Here is a 17,468-nt window from a genome sequence, read left to right as displayed (position 1 = left end):
TAAAAACTAAAATACAGAGCGGTTGTGATTAATGTAAACATTTTTGTTAGGTAATGGGTTACTTGTTGCAGTAAAAGAAATGAGACCCCACAGTTTGAAAAAATATTATTGTATTTAGAAAGTAATTAATGTTTCTAGTCAAATAAAAAAAATCTACATCACCTACAATATTTATATTCTTTCAGTAAACATATAACCTTTGGGGCTATATTTATCAAATAGTCAAGCCTCCACTTATTTACATGAGTTTTTTCTTTGGGCAAAATATGTTTTCCCTAGTGGAGTATGTTATTTTGTTTCATTAAACCTTTATTTCTACTCACATGCATTGCTTATATTACAGACCAAATGAGTAAATTCTGTGTACTTAAGTCATCTAAGGTTTGGTTTTTTGGGTGACTGATGGATGGCATGAAAATTCTGTTTCAAAAAGAAAATGGCTACATTAACTTATGGATAGATTTGTTTTGCATAATTATGTGGGGAACCATTCAGTAATTACACCAGTATTCACATGCTGCAATTTTCACCATCTTTATTCACTGTCATCCCAATGGCAGGAAATGGAAGCCTTGTTCAGATGTAGACATTCTTTCTTGCTCTGTCTTACAACCTGCAGTCACAGCATAGAGTGCTTTTTCCATAAGGCCTGTACCTGAGTAAGGCAGCTATTGTATGGAATTTCACTCCCATAGGGTGCACCAAAATTCAGCACCTCCTCCAGGTCTCTGGCAGCAGGCTATGGATGTGCCGAATGACCTGGTGCAGAGCATTCCTTTCACACCACTTGAGCTCTGTGCTGTCTGGATGCAGTGCTGGGGAGCATGGTGTGAAGCCTGCTGAGAATGCAGAGCTCTGGTATGGAAGAGCCAAAGTCTGTGGTTCAAACCTTTTTCTCCTCTCCAGCTTGACAGAGAGGTACCATGCTTGTCATAAAGCAAATCACGGCCATAAATTGAGGTGAAATGGAAGGAAAAGGGGAAATATTTTCAAATTTGTAGACCCTTGGGACTGTTCTGTTGATCTCCAGATGGTTATTTTTGAGTTTTAATATGAATTACGTATGTGGAATGCCTTCTAACATTTTCCTTAGGGGTGTTTGGTCAAAAAATGCAAAATCAAAAAGCTGAATGTCTCCAATGCTGGGTGATATTTTTGTCTTGCACACAGACTGTTTTCTTTTGCCCTAAAAGATTTTTTGTTTCAGAGAACTGAGGTAACTGTTGGGAAGAATTGACTACTCCTAAATAATTTTTCATATTATTGTGTAAATTAAATCATCAAACTTTTGGAAAACTTCACTATAATTGTTAGGCACAAAAAAAAATCTAGTCATACTTGTCTTATTTGCATTTTAGAAGTCTCATATTTCTTATATCTTCAAGTGCTTTGTACTTTCATCCTTAGTACCATTCTGAAGTGCCACTAGGGATTGACACTACTCATCCTCCACACAGGAGGGCAAGGGTGGGGAACAGAAATCTGTCCCATGATGGATTACTTTTTAGCAAAAATGTTTTGTGGAGAGTTTTTTTTTTTCCTCAATATCTACAACAAAGTGATAGTTGTTTGACAAAGCACCTTGCACTGTAGTAAATAGAAGTGTTTTGTCATTCTTGCTGTCAATTTGATATATTTTTATATTCTGATGTAGCTGTGGACTTTCATCTCTTAGACATCTAGAGTTTACTGCTAGTGCATATATACCTTTGCTCTTCAAATTTTTCTAGATCTGTCATTCACAACATGCATCTGCTTTTGCACCAGCAAAAGTACACAGTTGGTATTCTCCAAATTGCCTAAAGGTTGATTTACAAGAATTTTGATTAAAAATCAAGTGTTTTCATTATGCTTTGGCATATTTCAATTTGGCATTTTAAAAGCTCTAGCTCAGTACTTCTTTTATGCTGTTTGGTGACATGTTTTTTCTTTGGAGAAATTTATAGAAAATGTAGGGTACTGCTCCATTTTAGGTTCTCTCAGTTATGGGTCTTCTGGATGCACAATGTATTCCAAGAATTAACAGCCTTAATTAGACAGCCTCAGTGGTAGTCCAGGGCTTTCTGACTTCATCTTGTAAAACCAAGCTAGGCAGCTGTAAGCTCAGTTGTCCCTTCCTGGTGCAATTGTTAATTTGATTAGGATAAGGGCTGTTCCATCAGCAGCAGTAACACCCTTCAATGGTTGAGTATTTGAGTCTTTGTGACAGTGTTGGTTGTCTTCAGGTTTTGGGGTTTTTTCTCAGATGCCTTGCCAGGTTATCAGGTACTAGTACTGCTGTAAAGTGAAGGTAACATGATTTTTTAAAAATTGTTTTAACCGTGTGTTTCTGAATTGTGCTACCTCTAGACTCTGCAGCTATTGGAACAGGTCTTAAGTTTTGCCCAGATAACTTTAAATGTGTTACTTAGTTACATTCTTAAAAATATGTTCACTAAGTAGATGTGAGCAGGATCCTATTTCTAAATGATTTAAACTATTATTCTGCAATTTATGTTAATATAAATCCAAAGTAACCTTTTGGACCAACAGATCTGTCTGCTTCCAGCAGTGCTAAGAGGAGTTGTGGTATGGAAGGAGGAGGCTGCAGCTGGAAGGATTTGGCAGAGCTGAGCTGAGGTGACAGGGATGTTGTGGGAGTCCAAGAGCCTCTCCCTGACCCTGGACATTTTAGAGACTGGCAGCTTCCCACATTCATTCCTTCATGTGGGACTTTCTTCACCTCTTACTGTGTGCTTTTAAAACTGTAGCATTTAAAGAAAGCCCAGGCACTGCCCAGTCTTGCATCTCAGTGGCAGCTTCCTTCCTTGAAGCTTCTTGTCTGTTTCCTCTTCCTTGGAGCCAAACCCCTTAGTTCTGCTGCTGCCTCTCAGGGGTAGTGCCAGCCCTTCCACTGGATGCCAAGGAGCTCCTCTGCCTTTTAGCTTCTCATGTGCCCAAATTTCTGTGTTTCCATTTATTCTTTTATTCATTTATTACCCCAAAATTCTTTTTATTCTTTCTGGTTACCTCCTAACCATAAATGCTGCCTGTTTTCCCACCCCAGACAAGCAAGTAGCCAATTACACACACGTCACCACAGCAGCCACATGGATGCTTTGATTTCAGGCTGTCCCTCTTTGCATGCATGTGCTGGGTGAAGGAAAGTGGTATGATTTTCACAGTGCTCATAAACACATTGGCACTCCAGAAAGAAGGTCCAGGAGAGCATTCATTTTGCTTTCAGGAGCCTTTCACATTCATCAGCAATGCTGTAAGTCATCAGCCTGCTGCAGTAGTGTCCTTTGATAAGAAACAGCAAAGAAGCAAAGCTTTTTTTCACTCCTGGTCCTGGTTATCATGAGACCATCTCCCCAACTTTAGAAGGTGAGGCTGCATATCACTGCCATGTGGCTCCCTGGCCAGGCTAGCTTTTCTCCTGATAAACCTGCTATTCTCTGTTGAAAATCAGCTAGCTCTTTGTTGAAAGGGCAGTTATATTTCAAAAAAAGAGCACTTAATTCTTTCATGTTTGTCTTCTACTATCTTTTAATCTTGGAAAAACAACAGAATGCTAGAAGACTCCTGATTATTCTTTTTTTTGGGTTTTTTTTTTTCCTAAGCTCCACGGAATATGGAATATGCATTACTGCTTTTGAATATGAAAATTAGACTATACATCCATATGATTTATTATCCCAAACAGAAGGATTGCAACAATCTATAAGATAGAAATGTGGTTAAAAATAGGATGTAATTGAAGTGAGTTAAAGGATGATAGTGGCCTTCAAAGATGTAAAGAGATGGTATGTTTTTCTTATTGTCAGTGTAAATGGTCTCTGGAGACCACCTTTTTATAGTGATTGTGCATGTCTAAGATTAAGCAAAGCTGCATGACCAGTGCTATCTCAGGAGGATGTTGAGTCATTAACTCATGTTTATTGCCTTTTGCCATCTTTAGTTTATTGCGATTTATAGCTCAAAGGCCTTTTAGGCTGTTTATAAGTTAAAATTAGCTAAATTCTTCTGGATGCAAGTATAAGTCACTCAGCATTTGTATATCATTAGGGTGTAAATTCCTAGCAATGATGCCAGGCAGCTTCTAAGGTTTTATTTTTTCTTTCTGTGCAAAGTCTAGTTATGCTGCTTGTCCCTAGTTAAACTGGATTACTCTATCCTGTTTTACTAATTTTGCCAATTTGTGATTTTGAAAATTGTGTATGCTCTTAAAGAATTTACTCAAGTTAGAGATGAAATTATTTATTAAATGTACAGTTTCTACTCCAGTCAGACTACACCAAAATGTCTGTATCTTATCCTGGAGTCTTTTGAGTCACATTTGGTGGGATGACCTAGGACTTTATGTAGGTTACACATGACAGATGATCAGCCAGGCTATGTAGCTGATACAGGCTCTAGTACTGAGCGTATGAACAGAAGTGGACATAATATGCTATGGACCAAAGACAGGTGCACTGGGAGAAATAACTGAAAAACACTTAGAAGTGTTTCTACCTTTTACCTTACCCTGTGGATTTTTTTGTTCTACCAGTCGTATTGCTGCTGGTAGCAAATTCAGTTCAGGAATTACTGGGCTAAATGTGTATCGACTTCAGTGGAGTCACATTTGCTTATATAAGCTAGTATTGTGTGCTTCCCACTAAATGGGAAGTCAAACTATTTTTCCATGTACATGCATTTTCTGAAGTGTTTGAATCACCATTTGCATCACAGTTAAATTTCTTTCCTTCCTATCATGCCTAGAGAGATTATATTAAAACACATCTGGATATAAAGTATTTGGGATTTTGGTAACTTGCAATCACCTGGGAATTCTTGGGAAGCGTTCGTATGAATTAGTTCAGCGCCCTTCGAGTAAAATTTCTTGCTCTGTGTATTATATTGGTTTTAGTTTAGAGTACAGTGTATAGCTCAGTCTATTTTTGTAAATGCAGAGGCTTCAACAGGAAAAGAAATATTATAAATAAGTCCCTTGAATGTACTTATTGTTGAATTTATTTTAAATTGAGCTGCATGGGACTACATTTTTTAAACACTGATGCTACATTCTAATTTCAGAATCTGTCATCTAGACCCTTGTATATCTTTTCCCATCCACACTTTTTCACACATACATTTTACATGGGGAACGGTGGCATGTTAATTTACAGACTAACCTAATGACAGGGTTGGTGTTTAGATTTGTGAACACTTAGAAGCAGTTTCACTTAAAATGGAAACCCTCTTACTTTCATGTGTCTTGATTTAAAAAGAAGTGCATAGACAAAATTGTTTCAAACGGAGATGTTGCCTGGAGAATACTCTGAGTTTACTCATATATGCATATACACATACGCAACTGTGATTTTATAAGCAAAGATCATGGAAGGTGGGTGCCACTTGTTTGTCGTACATCAGCAATCCAAAAGACAGGGTTTGAGCAACATGCAGTACAAGATTTTCTCTCCAGAAGTTTTTTTTCCTAAATGGAAACCAGTGTGTCTGCCTATCATACTGTTGAAACAGCTTTCAGCAGGGCTAAAACAGGCTTTGATTTTGCACCTTGGTGCCAGTGTTCCTTACCTACTTCCAAATGTGACCAGCTTTCACTATCACAAGGTTGGCATCTCTGTGGGCTCTATATTGTGCTTTACAATTATGTTCCTTTAATAATTCAAATAAGCTTAAAGGGGAAAAAAGACTGGTAATGCTAAATATATTTTTTCATGTCAATACTGAAGATGAAACAAAATATTTCAGCCTAAGACTTTTATACTTAAAATGGCAAGTTCATTAGTTCATTTCACAATTCATTATCTTCATGTATCTGTGATTATCATAGTGTATAGGTTTTTATTTCATTTGCGGCAAAATATAATATTTTAGGGCAGAGCTGATAAAACTAAAATGCTATCAGAAATCTGTGCTGCATGAATTCAAAGTGTGCTTCTAATGCTAAATGAACTTGAAGTGAGGGATAGGGAGCCAGGTTTCTACGTAAAAGATTGTTCACCCAAAAGTTGCGTCGTATTTATTTCAGAAAACCGAACTTGCTCAGAGCGAAACCTTCTCCAACTTTCCGGCCTAATAATTATTTAATAAATATCAGAAGTGCAGTGCACTTAATTCTTTAGCTGAAGGCACAATTTACAGTTACTCTACGCTGCTCCGAGCGCGCTCCATTTAATCACTTGAAAGGATGACTTGAAAGCCTTGGCTGCGCGGGGGCTGCGCTGTGCGGGGCCGGGCGGGGGCTGCGCGAGGTGCGGCGGGGGCTGCGCGGAGTCGAGCTGGGGCTGTGCGGGGCCGGGCGGGCCGAGCCTGTGGCGGGGGCTGTGCGGGGCCGGGCGGGCCGAGCCTGTGGCGGGGGCTGTGTGGGGCCGTGCGGGCCGAGCCTTTGGCGGGGGCTGTGTGGGGCCGTGCGGGGCCGCGCGGGCCGAGCCCGCGGCGGGGGTGGCCGATCCCGCCCGGAGCCGCGGCAGCCGCGGCCGCCGCTTCCCAAACTCTGCAGCGCCCTCTGTCGGCGGCTTGCGGCAGCGCCCGGCTCGCCGCCCGCATCCCTCGCGCGGAGTGCCGCAGCTCCGCGACGTTTCACTTCTTAAACATCTACTTTGTGTAGTAAAATCTCGATTTGCCGTATGTTTTCGGGATTAGTTCTCCTCGTATTTTCTTTTTTTTTTTCCCTCCTCACGCTGCCATTTTGGTCTATCGGCGGACCCAAATCAGAAAGCTTCCGTCTTCTTAGGCTTTTTGTATTTTGTTTTATTTTTCCTGTGCTGCAGAGGTCCTGAAGACTTTCCAAACTGCATATTTGGTGCTGTAGAAATACAAATTGCCTGCTCTTCTGTAAACCTTTCAGTTGTCAGACTGTTCTCTTTCAAAATAATAGAGGAGCTTGGAATCGTCCATGCTAAAATTAAGAATTTATAACTGTATGGAACAGATGTTTTCATAAACATTTGCTATAATTAATTTCAACTAGGGGATTGAAGGAACAAAGCAGTTTTTCCCTCTTCAAAACTTTATTGCCTTTTCCCCATACAGCGAACTCAGAAATCTTTGCTTTAATATTGTTAATGAAACAAATTTACTCCTCTGTTTGGTTTTCATTGTGAAAAAGGAAAGCTTAATTTGGACAAGATACGGGTCTTTGAAACAACGGAGAAATACCCTGAATTTCAGACATCGCATATAAAGGCTTAAGATGCAGAGCATAAGTGTTAAGGTGCTCATTTCTGAGAGCATACCTCTGTAGTGTCAATTGTGAGAGATGCCTACGTGTTAGAATAAATTTTATTGAGATCAGTCCAATGAATATCTATCTGTGGAGTAAATAGTACAAAGGAATTTTATGTTTGATGAGTTGTGAACCTTGCTGTTAGAAAAAGCAAAGGAATCTCATGGTATTATATATAGTTTTAATGCATAGTAAAATGCTTATTGTATGTTGATTACCCCTTTATACTCACAATAAAGGACTGCAATCTGTTAAGCAATTTTTTTTTGTTGTTTGTATTATATGACAAACACATTTTGACTAAAATTATTCTTCCATATTTGTATTGTCACTATTTTCAGGGGGGTATTGTTTGGAATTTAGAATAGTTTAGGGCCAGTATTTTGATATTTTTGTGAAGAAGAAAAAATATCCATGCTTTATTGTTCTGTTTTTTACTAGTTTCTGTATATTATATCGACATCATTTGAGGAAAAAAATGTTTAAAATTTAAAAAAAGAACAGCTTAATTGTTTTACACCTGAAAGAACCAGTGCAGCTGCAAGGATTTTTTGAGCAAACTAGAATTCCTGACTGATCTGTCATCTATAAAGTGTGCAAAGAAAAATAGGTAGCTGTCATTAAAATTACATTTCAGCTTTCAATAACCATTTAATGAGTAGCGTAATTATATAAGTATGGTACCTCAAGTACTTCACTCAATAATTAAAAATAATCTCATCTTTAAAGTGAAAGCGCTATAATTATTATTTGACTTAACCAGGACCACTGTTGTGATCTCCAGTGGCACCTCAGATTGTTCAAAGTGGTTTTGAAAGTATAAATTAAAATTGGATAAATCATTAAATTATTAAGCTTTAAATATGCTGAAAATTAATATAGCATGGAATTTTGAAGTCATGTTATAAAAATTGACAACCTTAGACTGCAAGCATAGATTTGTGTTAAAATTTGACTTGTCTCTAATCATAAAACACTGCATTAATGATTGAGTGTTTATATCAACTTAAATTTTCACAATGTTAAATAAATTTTGTGTTTTAACAACATTTTAACCTTTGATTAGAATACAAAGAAAAACATTAAGCAGAGTGCAAACAGGTCAGCAGAAGGATCTATCTCCATTATGGCACTTGTAAGCAGGGAAATGCACAGTTTGCTTACCTAAGTAGGATCATTTTTATCACAAAATATAAACTGCCAGCCATAAAACCCTTTCATATGTGACTCAGGATTGGTAAATTGGTTAGCACTGTATAAATACATGTGTGTCCACATTCAGACCTGCATGTGTGTCTGTATACATGCATGCAGAAATATGGATATATTTAAAGACGATTCCTCAGTATCAAAGTATATTTTCAAAAGAAAAAAAATTAGTTTGATTTTTTTTTTAATTAGGTGTGCAGCCATCAAGCAAGGCCCCATGTCACTCAAGATTTTTGTCTTCATGGACTTGCTGCTGGTTAGGACAGTATCCCACCCCTTCTACTTAAAAAGTCCAGTGCTGAATTTTTACATCTCACAGGAAATTGCTGTTTTCAAGACGTAATGAGAGAGATGAGAGAGAAAGGTCCGATCCCTACATCATTCTTCACATGCTTTTTTACTCTTGCTGAGCACATGCTTCAGCTCAGTGTTCATTGTGCCTGGAGCATACCCGGAGTGTCTTCCCACCTGTGAATTGGGGCTTTGAAATGCTGTCCAGTTTCTTCTTACTACCTAAAGTGGAAACTGTGCTGTACCTTGAAAAAGCTCTTCTGTGCAAAAGTACCCCATCAGTTGAGTCACCATCCCTGGAGGTATTTAAAATACATCTGGTTTTATTAAAGATGTGGCACCTGGGGACATGGTTTAATGCTGAACTTGGCAATGCTGGGTTAGTGTTAGTCTTTTTCAGCCTAAATAGTTCTGTGATTCTATCAGTGCAATAGGCTGTTAAAAAATAGAAATACAAAAAAATAGTGTGAAAGTTTCAATCAGGCTTCTTGTTAAAATTTCTTCACATAGTTTTCAGATAACCTTCAGGAAGTGAAGGCATCTTCCTTATTCTGGATTCTCCCATTTTATGCTATGCCTATAATCTCAAGTACATACTTGACAAGATAACAGTTACTGCAAGTGACAGGCCCATGTGTTCTGGGTGAATCTAGTACCCTAGCAAGTGTACAGTTTGCAAATCCTTCTCCATGCATCTCAGAAGTCTAAAGAAGCTAGCGTTTGAAATGTTCTTTTTTTATTAGTTATTGAAAGTGTCAGTTTTGAGTTCCACAACTTCTCTTGAAACAGCCTTCAGCTGTGTCCAGCAGTGTCAGGTTCCAGCTGCCCAAGTCCCAGCTCCCTTTAGCCCTTGGTCTCTGCACGAGAACAGACTTCACTGAAGTGAGGCAATTTCAGGAGAAAGTTTTCATTCTTAGGAGAGGGAGTTGCTACAGTTAAAAAAGGAGCAATCCAGGTAATTTTCAAGCCCTTTGGAAGGATACAGCCTTATTTTATTATTGTAATAAAGCCAGTAACTGCTCTAGTGCTGAAAGCCATACTTACTTTGATACAGGTGCTTGTTACAGTATTGCTCGTTTCCCTTCTCTTTCCTCTGAAAGTGTGACAGGATTTATTCTATCTTTTTTCCCCTAGCCTGTGCGTTTGAAGTTAGAAAAGCTTTTCACAAGGTCTGTGGCAGGGTTACTAGAGCATCCTCTGTTTCTTTAGCAAAACCCTTCTTCCCATAACTGAGTTTCAGAGGAAATTGAAAATCAGTATAACACTGAATCAATTTTTTAAAGGGGACCACAAGTTTTGTTACTAGCATCATGAATCGTATATTCATAACTGTTTAGTATACATCCCAATTTTACCAGAAATTTGGGTCAATATCAGTGAAGAAGATAGAAGTAGATTATCTATTCTACTGAGAGTTCACCATATTTTTCAGGAGGAGTAACTGGAACTTTCCTGAGGAGAGGTGATCCAGGGCATGGATTCCCACAGCTTAATGTCATTAGTCAGTGAAGCAGCAGTCCTATTTGTCCTCTTTATCACTAACTATGGAAACTTAATAGGACTTACTAAAAAGCCTTTTGGATAAAACTAGGTAAAATTTAGGGAGTCTTCTGTTAAGAAAATGAATACTTCACTCTTTGCTTTATGATTTTTATCACTTTCAATGAATGACATCTCAATCATCTTTCAAGGTGTCATAACAGACATACCCATCTTAAAGGGGATAGAGCAAAGTAGCAATCACAGAAGGGTCTGTTCCATTAAATCCTGGGTCTGAGAGCTGAATATGCCTAGCCCTCTCCATTTTTGGTAGCTGCTGCTAATGAAATGATGAGGCAGCTCACAAAGAAGTATCCAAACTGTAACTTGTATGATTATGAGATTCATTAACAATGGGTATACAATTAAAAATGCAAAAGTATTTTGGCTGTCATTTAAATACAGGAAATTATTTTCTTCAGAATAAAGCAAGCTAGATTTAGAGTAGTTTGTGAAGAACAGCTCAGTGGATGTAGCAGACCCAGGATCCTACCAACTGTGAGGATCCTGGTGAAAGAACAACTATTATCCTTATTTTCTTTGCAAGGTCCTGTTCACTCTTCAAGCAGGGCAAATGGTTTTGTTGAAAGATTATAAAGTCCATGCATTTTTTGAGATAGTCTTAAAGTTCATTCTTCAGAAAGGAGGAAGATTATGTTGCTATTCTTGAGAAGACATACTTTTTCAGTATTTCAACTTAGCATTGCGAATAAGGTGGGGTTTTTTTCAATCTGACTAGTGGTAAGTGAATGCTTAGTTTAAGTATAAATGAAGTGCAGTAGTGCCTTCAGGACCCATTTTGATGTGCTGTGTCCCTGTAGCACTTGCCCAGTATCACTGTACCTGGCCATATGGCTTTAATAGAGACTGAACACAGTTCAGTCATTTCTCTGAATGCTCAGGATCAGATGTGGAGATGGGTAATATATGAAAAAGTGTATTACTGAAAATTGTCCCAATATGGGAGACTATTTTACAAGATATGAGGGCAAAAAAATGAACAGATGGTTATTAATAACGGGAGGGTCGGCTTCTGGATGAAATATCTGGTGTTGTTAATTTAGTTAAATTTAGTAAACAAAAAGCAGATTGATTAAGTAGGATTTCCATTTTCAAAATAAATGGAGAGAGCTAATTAGTGAAATCAACTGGACTGAGTGATTTTAAACTAAGATGTAGTAGAGGTTTGGGATTTGTTTTAGACAAAGGTGCAAAAGTTAATAAAAAACCTTGCATTCCAAATTAGATGAGAAAAGAAACACTTGGAAGTTTTATGCCAAAATGAATGATTAAGTATTTTTAAGAAATGTCTGGAATAAGCAAAGATCCTCAAAGGAACAGAAAAGCAGCTTGATCTGCAAAGAAGGCCACATCCTGGATATCAGAAAGTGCAGGCTTATAGCGACAATCAGCAAAAATTAAGTTGAATCAGATCATAAGATGAGAATTTAAATACACGGGAAAATATTACTTGACTATGTAAAGAAGCTTGCTGAGAAAGAAAACTAGAACCATTCTGCAGTTTGAATGGACAAATGATACTAAATGTAATCCAGCTCTGGTCTGAAAAGGAAAACATTTAATTTTCAGTAAAAATAGAATTTCAGGCAAAGGCCTGAAAATAAATCAATAAAATAGATGGGAGTTGGGTAGATACTGTAAATTAGCAGAGCTAAAAATCTGACTTGCAGACTTCAAAAATATTGACAAATGCTGCTGCATGGAACAATTTTCAGTACTTTAGTTCATGGCAGATGCATGGAAATATCGTACCTGTACATAGATTAACAGGGGAAAGGAAAGTGATAGCAAAGCACCTACATGGGCTGGCAATTATCTGTGCAGGGCTTTAAAAAAGTTTTTAAGAAGGAAATAAGAGAGAAAAGCAAAGCGAATGGCTTAACTTTTATTGCAGGTTTTTTTTTTGTTAAATGGGACATTGTGGCCAGCTAACTTGCTTTCTTTTCAAAATATGCATTCAGGAAATACATTAAGTCTGTCTGGATCTCAGTAAACCATCTGATGCAGTGCCACAGGAGATGCTGTGAAATCGAAGGGATGGGAAGTAGTGAAGTATAGTAATTCTAGGATGAACAGGGAAATGCAAATTTTAATGAAAGAATTCTTTTTAGTGAAGCTTGAGGTTGAACCAGTCTTATACAATATTTTCATTTATTGTCTTGCCACAGAATAAGAGTTGATAGACTTTTATTAAGTAAAGTTATTGGAAGGTAATATCTGGTGCCAGTGCAAATAGAGCATTCAGGCAGGACTGGTTCTTTCTGAAGAAAAGAGGACTACAAACAGCATGACATTGTGTGAACTACAGTATTGCACTAGCAAGAATTTTTCATGTAAACTGAAAACTTCTTTTCATGAATAAAAAATTGAGAATAAATGTGCAGGCATGTTTGGTTAAGGATGGCTGTGAAACTGCAAGATGGAGCGGCACGAATGTCATCTGTATCAAGCAAGATTTGTTTGATAGAGAAGAAAACCACTGTCCAAATTATCAACTCTGAACTTTTAGTATGCTTTCCACAGCTCCTGTCCCTCCTTTTCCATGTGTAAGAAGGACTGAGTTAAAGGAAATGGGGAATACGAAGCCTCATTTTGAAAAAAGACTGAAAAAACTTGATTTCAGTCAGCAGAAGGGAGAACAGAGTTGTGCAGTGCTACCTGTAAATTAACTAGGGAGGCACACAGGGACATAGAAGAATTATCAAGCTAAATGACAGTGCAAGAAAAAACAGTATAAAACAGGACAAGAATAAATTTGGTTTAAAAAATACATGACTGCTGGCTTTTAGCAGTCTTTCAATAGACATAGTTATAGAAGGAAAATTCCTTGTAATACTGGATTTCTAGCAACATCACTGTTCCATGTATTCACCAGCCCACAGGATGTAAAATAAGATGTTTGGCAGACGTCTTAATAGGTACTTTCAGGGAAGCTTTGAACTTGTGCTATGACAAAAAAAAAAAAAAAAAAAAAAAGGTATCACAAAGTAAGCTCAGAATTTTTCACAAAAGAGATGAACTTTTACATTTTTTGATTTAATGTTGGTAAAATCAAGCTCATCTACTTACATGGTGTACTTCTATAACCCTATGCTAGTTAAATTGTGTTTAATAATTTGAGAAGGGCTTCAATCAAAACTTTAAGTGAAATTAAGTATCAGATTTTCAGAACTTTCAGACTCCAGTTTGAACTTGGAGGCTAGTTAAGATGGCTGTAAGAATTTGAAGAGGTAAAGTTGAGATTTGTCTATGCAAGTTTTAGGTGAGTTTTGTTGTGACTGAAGTTGCCATATATGGTAAAATCAGTATCAGTTGTCATCCATATTGTGTTCATATCAGAGTTTGTCTTACAACAAAGGTGTTTTCTCTTTTTTTTGTATTAGGAGGATCAAATGAAAATGGAAGCACACCCTCCACCTCAGATTCAGATGGAACTTTTATTTCTTACAGGTTGGTAATTTTTTATATTTATTTTCTAATTTTAAGAAGTTGATTATAATAAGCATAATCTATTTAATGTGAAAGAACAGGTCCTATACTTTAGGAGGATTGTGGAATCTAAACTGATACAGTGAGCAAAACAACATGAAATATTTAATTAAGGAATGATGTGAAAATTTGTTTTCTGGATTATTAGTTTTTTTTCAAAAGTTGTTCAAAATGCTTAACTGATGAAAGTACAAGATATTTGAAAGCCTAAATATTTTAAAGTTGTTTTTTGTAGGTTTTTTTTCCTCCAAAGTATTCAATAAAGTAAACTCACAGCAACTAAGCTAAATGTTGAAATATTCAATTCACCAGTGATCACCTTTCTGATCTTCTCCAAAGTAACTGGATTTATGGACCACATGAAATTCTATTTCCTCATTATTTCATCTCAAAAACCAAAGCCAAGATTAGCTAAATTTGAGATTATTTGACAGGAAAATAATATTTCAATTTTGTTGGCAGTAAACACCAGTCAAAGAAACTTTTTTAAGCAATGTCATTGAGCTTGAATATTGTTTGGGTACATACCAAAGGGTGTCTTGTGCTCGAAAGCACAGAAAGCTAATCAGCAGGTGTATACTTTCATCTTTCACCCTGCAAAATACTGAGTCTGCTACAAAACATCTTCCTTGTGACTAGTAAATTGATAGTATGATTTGTGCTAACCAGAAGGATTGCATCTGATTTTCATGCTTAAGTATAGTAAAACAAAACATGCTTACCACATGATTGGTTTTGAATCATTTAGTGGACTGTGTTGGTTGGCATTTTTTCAGTTTTGGTTTGTGCTTTGCTGGAATCTCTACTTCAAAGAGGTGCAGTCAGGCAGGAGGAACCTGCCTGTTCACCTTGTCCTGGTTGCAGCCAGCTGGGTGGGGAATGTTGCAGCGTGGGGCAGGCAGTGAGCTGCGCTGGTCACAGGGAGCCTCGGGCGTGGGGTGGCAGGGAGGGACACGGGGCTGGAGAACCTGTTGCAGGCTGGAGACACAGCCATTGCCAAGGAGAGCAAGGAGCAAACAGCCTGGTCTTGAGGATGTTGAAAAGAAAGCCTTTTTGTAAGGACCTAGAGGGAACAGCAAAGAGTTTGCTGCGATTCAAACACCCAGAGGAAGTTTCTGGACTAAGAGCAAGGTTGGAACAAAGGGTGTGCCTGCAGGGGCAAAGTGGGACTGGGGTGGGTTGATTTAGGTTTCCTTACAATTTTTTTATCCTAATAAGTCAACTCTAATGAGACCTACTTTGTGATGATGTAAAACTCTTCTAGAGTAGTTAGCATATTCACTTTGATAAGATACATTAAAAGATCCATTTTAGGGTTCTGCATGACTCTGTTTCTTGTCATATTCATGTTTTCTGCATGTAACATACTGTCTAAGTTAAAAGAAGGGCTGAAAAATACCACCCAGGATAATCTTCATGTGTTTTGGGTGTGAATCATATGTAGACAGAGAGACCACAAATCAGTCTCTCAAAAGTAGGCAAGATAGAATTTAACCATATCAGCAAAAGAAAGTTGAGAGCTCTCTCTGCCATTAAAGCCAGGAAACTTATTCCTGAAAGTCATCAGCTCAAGAGCACCAGCTGTTGTACCTGCCAAGTGGCAACACTTGAAGAAGAAGCAGCCAGCTTTAGCTAGACTTTGGTTCCACAAGAGTGTGAGCTGTGGAGCTGGGGTCTGAGCCCTTCTTGTCACCCCAGCTCCACTCAGGCAGTAGCACTCGTCTCTCAGGGAGCTAGTCCAGGGAGCTAACCCAGCCCAACCTGTTCATTCTTAGTTGGGAGAGCTTTCTGATGATTTCCTCCTGCCAAAGCTTCCCATGGTTTCAGTGCCAATGCAGGCAATGTAGCATGGACAGCCATTGGGAGGATTGAGCATGGTACCTTTTACCTAAATCAGCTAAAGGCTTAGTTGCTCTTTAATTCTCCACAGATTTAGTGGAGGTTAAAGCTGGTCTTTAACCACCTATGTATTCCTTAGTCCAAAGTGCATATAATAAATATTATGTCGGCTACAGGTTCCACTGAATAATACTCATATTCTGTCAAAGAGCCCAACTTAGACAGTTAATTAGTCTTTTAAGAAGGGTCCCATATCTCATTGCCAAAGTAATATTGATATAATTAAAGGCAAAATAGTAAAAAAGATACATATGTGTGTATGTGTATTGGGGAGGTGTGTATGTATACATATATATAAAAGTAACTTCTGACTTTTCATAGTTGGCAAGCTATCACCATTATTTAGTAGTAGTGCTTGAGATGTAAAATATGTATTTATTTCTCAGTGGCATGTAATTCCTATGATCTAGTGAGACTGGCTCTAAATTTGATGTTTGGGTTGGATATTGTTTTGATAGTTATAATTCTGGACTGCATGTTAAGTAAAATTGAACATCTAGCACCTTATGAAAGGTGAAAAGTGAATCCTAAACTATCTTGAAAGGTAATGATGGTAAAGGGTTGTTATTTCTTTAAAGACTCCTTTGAAATTTTGACCTATTTTAGCATACTGTCAAGGATTATTGCTTTAGTAAGTTAGTAATTTGGTAAAATTAATGACAGTCTTGTTTAGCCAATGTGTTTCAGTCTATCATACTTTAAAAAGACCAGCTAATGAACTTTAGCCCTGAAAGAGGCAAAGGCATCTTTGAATCATGGTAGATGTCATCCATATGCGGAAGGTTAATACATGAAAAATTGTATTGAAAATTTTTGCTGAAACAAAAGTTACTTGATATTTTGTCAGTAATAGGCCTTTACAATTTAATTAGAAGAGATAACGCCAAAAATATTTGAATATTAATATGTTTTGTTATTAAAGTGCTCTTAAAAGCATTGTTTTTACCACAATAAAAAATAAACCCCAGGAGAAGTTGCTTGGTTCCCACATTTTCTGTTTTAAAGGACAATTTGACACTATCCAGTACAAGACTCCAAGTATATGTGCTAATAAAGGGTGACATATCATTATTCTTTGGTATATTTATGATGCTCCAGAACTATTTGTATGGTTTTATTTTTAATATGAAGGTGTCACCTTAGAGTTTGCGACTCTTGCTTGTGTTGATCACAAGCACAGCACAGTACAGATGTAATGCTGCATGTGTTCAGATTGTGAGCATTTCCCTTTAGGTCATAAAGTCTGTAAGTAATGTAAGTGAAAAGCACATGTGACTGGCATATATTTCTAAATATTCTTTGAGTTTGTGAACGCGTCCTGTCAGGTCACAGAGAATTCTCTAGCTGGTCTTTATTCTCTGGTGGAAGTACTCTTTGTGTACTTGGGAAGAAGCTTTACTAATAAGAAATTACAATTTTTTTTTTCCTAGAAGCATGTCATCAAAATTAGAAGTTCATTATTAGAAACATTTGAACAAGGATTTAGACATATAATAACTTTCAGCTTTTAAATGTAAGAAACTTAAGGAAAATACTTCATCTCTGCTCCACTGTATTGTTTTACTGCTATGGTTAAAGCCTTTTTTGGTTGTCCAAATGGCCTGGATTTCACCAAAAGGAAAAGGAAAATAGATGTAGCTCTTTAGTTTCAGTATCTGCAATGCAGTGCCACTGGAAAGTAGAAATACTGTCTTTCTCCTCCCTTCCCAAGGGCAGCTGACCTTCTCCTCGCCAAAGAGGTGAACCCCTTGCCAGCACATATGACTACAGACTATTACATTAATCTGTTTAGCCTCAGTACCAG

At 37.5% G+C, this 17,468-nt stretch overlaps 1 protein-coding gene across 8 annotated transcripts in view; it reads left to right on the top strand.

Annotated features, from left to right (window-relative positions):
- The window catches only part of TBC1D5 (TBC1 domain family member 5), a 318,053-nt gene that overhangs the window by 147,727 nt on the left and 152,858 nt on the right, over positions 1 to 17,468 (top strand). For all 8 annotated transcript variants that reach the window (XM_077176555.1, XM_077176560.1, XM_077176564.1 and 5 more), the window contains one exon: positions 13,660 to 13,726. In XM_077176555.1, the coding sequence (XP_077032670.1) occupies positions 13,660 to 13,726 (67 nt within the window). The remainder of the gene's footprint in view (positions 1 to 13,659; positions 13,727 to 17,468) is intronic.

The sequence above is a fragment of the Agelaius phoeniceus genome, chromosome 1 (assembly GCF_051311805.1).
Source record: "Agelaius phoeniceus isolate bAgePho1 chromosome 1, bAgePho1.hap1, whole genome shotgun sequence".
In the NCBI taxonomy this organism is placed as follows: Eukaryota; Metazoa; Chordata; class Aves; order Passeriformes; family Icteridae; genus Agelaius; species Agelaius phoeniceus.
The sequence above is the reverse complement of the archived record's forward strand: the minus strand, read 5'-3'. Positions and strand labels throughout refer to the sequence as shown.